Source organism: Silene latifolia, chromosome 2 (assembly GCF_048544455.1).
Source record: "Silene latifolia isolate original U9 population chromosome 2, ASM4854445v1, whole genome shotgun sequence".
NCBI classification, from domain to species: domain Eukaryota; kingdom Viridiplantae; phylum Streptophyta; class Magnoliopsida; order Caryophyllales; family Caryophyllaceae; genus Silene; species Silene latifolia.
The window spans coordinates 3,166,234-3,173,543 of record NC_133527.1 but is presented as its reverse complement, the minus strand read 5'-3'; the positions used below and the strand labels follow the sequence as shown (position 1 = coordinate 3,173,543).

The following is a 7,310-nucleotide window of genomic DNA, read 5'->3' as shown; positions in this document are numbered from 1 at the left end:
TTTGGTAAGTAATGCTCGAATGATGCATTGGTTCATAGATCAAGAGTTCAAGACTTAGACAGAGCAATAGTGTCACTGAAAAAGGGAGAAAGACACAGGTTTTTATCGATTTTGATATGCTGCAGAGAACTGGTATGTCGGAACTAGGTTTCAGCGACTCCAAGCTTGTCTATGAGGTGCAACTACTGTGAGGAGGCATGGACAACAAATTAATGCATTATAACAGACAAATATATTTCAACATAACATACTTAAGCTAACCGCGGTACTAAACCCAGTAATATCTGCATACATGTCTCAACAGCGAGCATTAAGCCAGAACGAGTATATAGTTGATTACAAGCTTATAGCAGCCAACATTAGTTTCAAGTTCAAACATTCCAACAGGAGTTCAAAAGGTTACGAATTCCTACAAACTGCATTCTCGGACTTGAGACTTGATACTTGATACCGTCTTACACTTGAGCTTTCAGAGCAGACCTGCATAGGATGAGAATACAACATATATATAGAGTTGAGCATCGAGGCAGCTGAAAAATATACCAAGTATAGATTTATGAAAACATCAAAGTAGTTTAATTAATTAACTGGTTGCCATTCGTTCTACCGTAAAGTACTAATCATTCAATGCAATCTCAATTCTGAAAATAATTTTCATTATTTGTCACTCGGAAACAACTCTATTTTATTTACGTAAGGGTAAGGTTGCATTCCCTTTATATCCCGCCATGGAAAGGAGCCTTATAGGCATTACGATAATGTTACTAACCCACTTACTATTTCTAGAGATTTGTCGTCTTTTCCAAATTAGCCATTTTGGAAGAAGTGAAGTTCCAGGATTACCACCCTAAATACAGCAGGAGTCTAATGATGAACTGCGAAGACAATGACTTTGTATGAAACGGACCCCGTATGGCCGTATCCTCCTTTACCAAATGGATATGTGATTTACGAACATTTGTAAAGTGCAAAGAAGTGAAATACGGAATAATGATAATGATATCATACCAACTTGGGATAGCAACTCCGAGAGGTCTCCTGTCATTTTCCCACCTTCAAATTTCATTAATGTCTCAGAAATCAAGACTCCTCCGTGATAATAGCTGCAAAGTAAAACAAGAAAATTAACAGGGCAGCTTCATTGTCTTTTCGGATAGACTAGCAATAAAAACAATTTAACTTCGCATATTTTCAATAGAACAAAATCAAGGCCAATTCAAGTAACAAGTTCACATTTACGTCGTTTCATCAAACGAGGAAAAGGTATCTTACATATTATCATTTATATCCTCTTCATCTCCATTATCAACCTTGACTTCCTCTTCATTCATAGTTTGAGCACGACTACGGAGGTCAATGTTGTAAGTAAATCTGCCGACAAAATTACATGTTAAGTACGAGTAGTAAAAAAAATAAACTGTCACAGAGAAATGCATACAATTTGTTTACAAGATCAGCTTTACCTCTTTTTCATGCGACCACCAGCTTGTTTATAAGTACCTACTTCATGTTTCTGGTCGAGAAGAACCAGACTCTCTGTAAAGGCACAAGTAGCCCAGGAGCGCAGACGCCCACGAAAGCCAAGAAATTTCTTCGATTGTTTCGTACTTGGATCATATGACACCAAAGTTCCTTTTTTGGTGAATCCTAGTACCTCTCCGCTCTTTCTCAAACATTGAACCCACCCTAAACCGATATTAGCCCCCAAGTCGAGGCTTATCACTTTGCACCATGATGTCCCTACATTGTACTCTTTCTTCACCCAGATTTCACACCGTTCCATCTCTTTCCCGGTGAATCCTCCCTTCAGCTCCGAGTATATGATAGACAACTTTTCATCATGATCACATACACTGAGATTAAGTGTGCTTACCTTGTGAAGACGCTCAGGTAATTTCATTTTTTTGAATCTCTCCCCCTCAACATCAAACAACAACAGCCAGTTTCTTTGAAAAACTTTGGTGTTAGCATCCCTCTCCCACGCAACCCAATGAATATTACCATTTAGAAAACACTGTGACCACTTGATATCACACACACAAATGTCGACAAGATAGTCAGCAGAAACCCACCTCCATCGTTTTTCCTGAACTGAGTATAATTCAACTTTCGGAGGGGTTGTGTCCAAATGATTCCGATCGCGAATATAAACAAGTCTCACCACTTTGTGATCACCCGTCATAGAATCATATCCAAATCCTAACATGGATATATAAGCACCTACGGTTACTTGGTAAGTGGCAAGAGGAACAGGGAGTTTAATATACTTGTGGATCAACGGGTTCCAAAGAACGACAGCATAAGTGTAACCAAACAGGTCATCAGAAAGACACACCAACCCATTAACAGAGCCCACGACACGAAAATGGTAGTCACTCTTGGTAGCCATGAAGGGACAAGTGAAGGTGTGGCGTACCCCGAGGTTCTCGCCTTCCTTATCTTCGCCTGAATCGAGAAAAAGAGTGTACTGCTCTTGCTTTTCAGGGGGGTTAGAGAACCGCCTATACATAAGAAGCCTGTTTGCAGCATTCTGAGAGTAATTCTTGAGGTGAGCAGTTACAGACGGCGGCGAAACAATAAGTTTATCCCAGGGTTTACAGACACAGCGACATTTCCCTAGAGTTTTCACGGGAAGACGTTTCAGGATTTCCATCCAAATCTCATCACTGATAGCTTTGTCTATGTCGGACATTTTGATAAGTTTGTTGCTTAAAACGCTTCTTTCTTAGGAAAACTCTTCTAGAGTATGAACCTGCAATTTTTGAGCATCAAATTGAGATGAAATTGAAAAAAAGCACTGTCAAAAAACTCAAAAAAGGATGCGTTCATCAAAACTGCAAGCGGGTAGATGTGTTTTGAGAAGTAGTTCAATGAATATAATGCGGCAATTCACCATTCCAGTTTTCTTTCTCACAGTAAGTTAGTAGCCAAATCGCCAAAATATCACAGTAGTTTATATGATGCTTCAACTAAAAGTGCCTGCAGTATATTTAGCTCGTAATAGTAAAAGTAAAAAGACTGAAACAATGAGAACTTCCAGGCTGACAGAAACGACAGTCACGACACATTGTCAATTTGTCAAAGGGTTTTCACAGGAAGGAGTTTCAGGAATTCTAACTAAAAATCTCATCAGTTTGGAGTAATATAGCAGTTCATGGTCAGACAAGTACTCAGTTTAATAAACCCTTTAGCTTACGAATAATAAAAAAAACGTAAACAAATGATTAAGACAAAGGAATAACTAAAAAGATTCAATCTTTTGTCTTGTTAAAACTCAGAAAAAAAAAACTTTCAGTAATTTCATGTTTTTCCTTCACTTTTCATAGAAAAGCACATCAAATGCTTATTAAACTAAAAACCCATTAAAAATTTCATATAAAATTAACAGAAATTGCATTCTTAGTTGAAACATACACCAAAGAAACTCAAAAGATTCAATCTTTTTTATCCTATTCACTGCAAATTGTTTACTTTTTGTCCAAAATCATCAAAATATTAGCTAAAAAGTGCATGCAATTAATAAAATATTAAATGTAATAACAATAGTAATTACAACCTCACTTAGAACAACACAATAATAGAGCACAAATTCTTATTTGTGACGGTCACAAGTTATAATGGCACTCTCAATCGATTAAAATAATGTTAAAAAAGAAAGGGGTTTGAGATGTCACAAGCTCAGCTAAAAAAAAACTCAATTTTTCAACACAATAGATCCACAATTATAATTCCAAACTGTTCCATACCCTAAATTTTCCTACTAGTTGTTCTTATGCATTCATATCAAATTTACTGCAGAATTTCAAAAACCCAGTAAAAGATTAACAATGGTGAAAGGGGTAAAAGCTTTAGAGAAGAAAGAAATTGTACCTTGTTAGACCTAAAGCAAAAGTGCTCAACAAAGTTTGGTTGGAGTGTTGGACTCCTCTTCTTACAACTGTTGTATGAATTGACGATCAATGTACGGATTAGTAGTTTCGAATTTGGTCAAGATTTAGTTCCCAAGTCAATTATTTACGTGTTCCGTCACGTCAATTCTTTATGTTTCGATTGTTAAAAGTGTGTTGCCAAAATCTCATGTATAGGGGACCCTTGAAAAATAATACTCCCTCCTATTTTAAATAATTCTCCCTATTTTCTTTTTCGTATATTCACAATACTCTCCTTATTTTCTTATTTGGCAAACTTTTATACTTATTTTAAACACCTCACCCCACAATACTCATACTTTATCTTATTTTAATCACCTTACCCTACAACAATACTTATTTTAATCACACAATTCATTCTCTCTCTCCAATCTCCTACCCACTACAATACTTTACCATATAATACTCCCCCTCCCTTAATTCCCGTGCCCTCCATGAAAGGGGAGGGTTATTAAGAATAGGAGGGAGTAAATAAAAATAACGGCTAATTTCATACTCGATAAATTTGTTTTATATTGAAGTTTTTCGGTAGAAAAACAAACGTAAAAAATTCACTGAGACAGAGTGATTAAATTTGTAAAACTTGAGTCCTAGAGGTGGAAGTTGGCTAGGGTTGGGCCCCTTGAATCAAAAGAGCACGACACGGGCACACAAAGGTAGGTGTGTTCATTTAGTGGTCCGGACCATAGATCAGATCGGACCATATTTTATTTGGTCTGATCTACGATCTACCTATTTACTCTATTTTGGTCTTCGATCTGGTCCTGGACCAAACCAAATGGACCGTGAATCGGACTATGGACCAAACTTATAGGACAAAAGAATCATTAAATTGATAATATTATTGATTTAATTTCATACTTTGTTCACACGGATTATAAGATACTCTATTTGTTATTATGCAATTAAATCTAGTAAAAATATAAAATTGCTTATTTTGATCGTTACAAATTTCTTGAGGTCAAATTTTACATACTACACTATGTCGATGGCAATCATATTCAGTCCATTTGATCCATTTGGTCCGATCCACGTATTTTTGTGGTCCAGAAAATATTAATATGGTCCGGTCCACCATTTAACCCTTATTTGGGCTTGGGTCAAGAGAATTTTGGTCTGTCCAATGCTGGGCCAATGAACACCTCTACGTAGGGCTGAGAATGGGTCCAAGATCGGATCGAACCGGACCGAACCGAAGACTGAAAATAAAAATTTAGTGGACCGAAGACCGGACCTAAAACTTTCGGTCTTGGACCAGACCAAACCCAAAATATTTGTCCGATCCACATAATTAGTTTTTTCACTATTTCGTGTACGATAATTACATTTTAATTCCGCTAAATAAAATGCATTTAAATTATTAGAAGACTCTTATTATGAAATTCAATGACAATACTAATTTATAGTGTATTTTGAAGATATAATATTAATTTGATTCATAATATTTTAATGTTGCGTCATTAAAACATGAAATTTGGTCCATTCGGTCCGGATCTAAATTAACCGGTCTTGGACCGGACCGGACCGAAGACCAAACCTTGAAAAAATGAGGACCGAGAACCGGACCAAAATAATTCGATCCGGGTTTGGTCCAGACCAAATGGTCCGGTCCGGCCCATTTTTCCGGTCCGAACCTAAATTTGCTCACTCCTACCCCTATGCAAAGGGGTTGTATGGGTTGTGTCATGACGTGCTGACTCTTGCTGACTCTTCAACTTTCATGGTTGCGGCACAGCCCAAGCACGATGGCATGGTTACCCGGTCATGTCGTGTGTGGGCTCGAATCGTGCCTCAGAGATGCGTGCTACGAGTCCAAGACTTACGCCAAGCTAAATTTTTATTTTTTTTGGGTTTCTTGCGTGGACCGGGCATGCGGGCTTGGACCGGGCTAAAACTGAAAAGCAGCAAGTTTATGCGGGTTAGGCAGGGCTAAGCCCAATGTGTGGACCTATTTTGTGAGCCTAAGCCTAGCCCAAATGGGTTGCGTTTTCGAGCTGAAATGGGCTTTTGGGCCTAATATTAATAACCTATCGAATTAGAAAAATAATCAAATATTGTCCATTAATACCTTAAATACATGCTTAATTTATAAATTTATACAATTAGTAAAAAAATTATTAACTGCATATGAAGTGTCGATAAAAGAAATATATAGACAAATACAACAATTTTAGATTGTCCAATCATATACTCATGGATATATAATCTATATTAATAAGACATCAATATTACTCCCTCCATTCAAGTCCAAATACAACAAGGTCCAACTACACACTTGTTAATGCAAGATTTGCGATGTAATATCTTCAATTTTACGTTTTAAAAAAATATAAAAGTTTGATACTTTAATTGCATTTACAAAGATGAATTAAACAATATCACATATGAATATATTTTCTCTTATATATTGCAAAGAATATCGAATATTTTCTTCGAACATGAATAATGGCAAAATCCCAATTGTTGTATTTGGTCTTGAATGGAGGGAGTAATTACTACGTACTTTTAACATATAAAACTATTAAAATATTGGGTTTTAATAAATGCGGATTGGACAAGCCAAAGTTTGGGCCCTAAGTGTGGCCCAAACACGCTCAAAATTACTTTGGGCCCTTTTAGAATAGCCCATGGGCTGTTTTGGGCACAAATAAAAATCCCAAGCGTTGTGAAAAAGCGAGTCGGGCCAGTAGTTGTAGGCATTTGATCACCTCTATTTTCCTTGCGTACCCCAAAGTAGAGGTGACAAATCGATCAATCAGGTCGGGTATAGATCGGGTAAGTTTAGGGCAGATTATTTCGAGCTTGTCATACATTTGGGATAGGGTAGGGACATTTCAAGTTTCATGTCAATTTTGGGTGACTTGTTGTCGGGACATTTCGGGTCGGGTCGGGTCACTTTTCGGTATGGGTCATTTTAAGAAATATTATTTCGCTAATTTAACTATTTACTAAGGATGTTTGTAACCATGAAATTTTGTTTTGAAGTATATAACATCATTAATATGACTTAGTACTTGTCGGGTCGGGTCTATTATGGGTCGACTCTTTTTGGGGCGGGTCAACACTGGGTCAATCAAGGTTCGTGTAGGGTTAAAGTCGAGTATGTTCTTTTCGATTTCGGGCCACTTTGGGGTCTCGGGTCGGGTCGGGTCAGCTTTGCCAGGTCTACCCCTAAACCCACAATCGTTACAAAATCTCATGTGTAGGCGGACCCTTGACAATTTTTAGAGTAAAAGTAAGGCTAGTTTTATGCTACTCGGTAAATTTGTTTTATATTTGAAGTATTTGGTAAAATGTAAAGGTAAAAAATTCAGTAAGTCGGAGTGATTAATTTTGAACACTTTGGCCAGTAATTAGAGGTGGCAATGGGCCCGGGTTGGG

The 7,310-nt window shown here is 37.2% G+C and overlaps 1 protein-coding gene across 1 annotated transcript; it reads right to left on the bottom strand.

Moving 5' to 3' along the window:
* Positions 1 to 202: 202 nt before the first annotated feature.
* On the bottom strand, positions 203 to 3,958 carry LOC141642031 (F-box/kelch-repeat protein At3g23880-like). Its single transcript, XM_074450692.1, has 5 exons — positions 3,871 to 3,958; positions 1,464 to 2,752; positions 1,273 to 1,371; positions 1,009 to 1,103; positions 203 to 480 (listed from the first exon to the last, which is right to left on the bottom strand). Exons 2-5 carry the CDS (start codon positions 2,690 to 2,692, stop codon positions 470 to 472), a joined length of 1,434 nt encoding a protein of 477 aa, XP_074306793.1. The 5' UTR covers positions 2,693 to 2,752; positions 3,871 to 3,958; the 3' UTR covers positions 203 to 469.
* Positions 3,959 to 7,310: the final 3,352 nt, after the last annotated feature.

Coding starts and splice junctions, on each gene's coding strand:
- LOC141642031 (XM_074450692.1), bottom strand. CDS start 2,692: ATGTCCGACATAGACAAAGCTATCAGTGATGAGATTTGGATGGAAATC. Junction 1,372..1,463: donor GGTGGTCGCATGAAAAAGAG/GTAAAGCTGATC, acceptor TTTTGTCGGCAG/ATTTACTTACAACATTGACC. Junction 1,104..1,272: donor GAGGATATAAATGATAATAT/GTAAGATACCTT, acceptor TTTACTTTGCAG/CTATTATCACGGAGGAGTCT.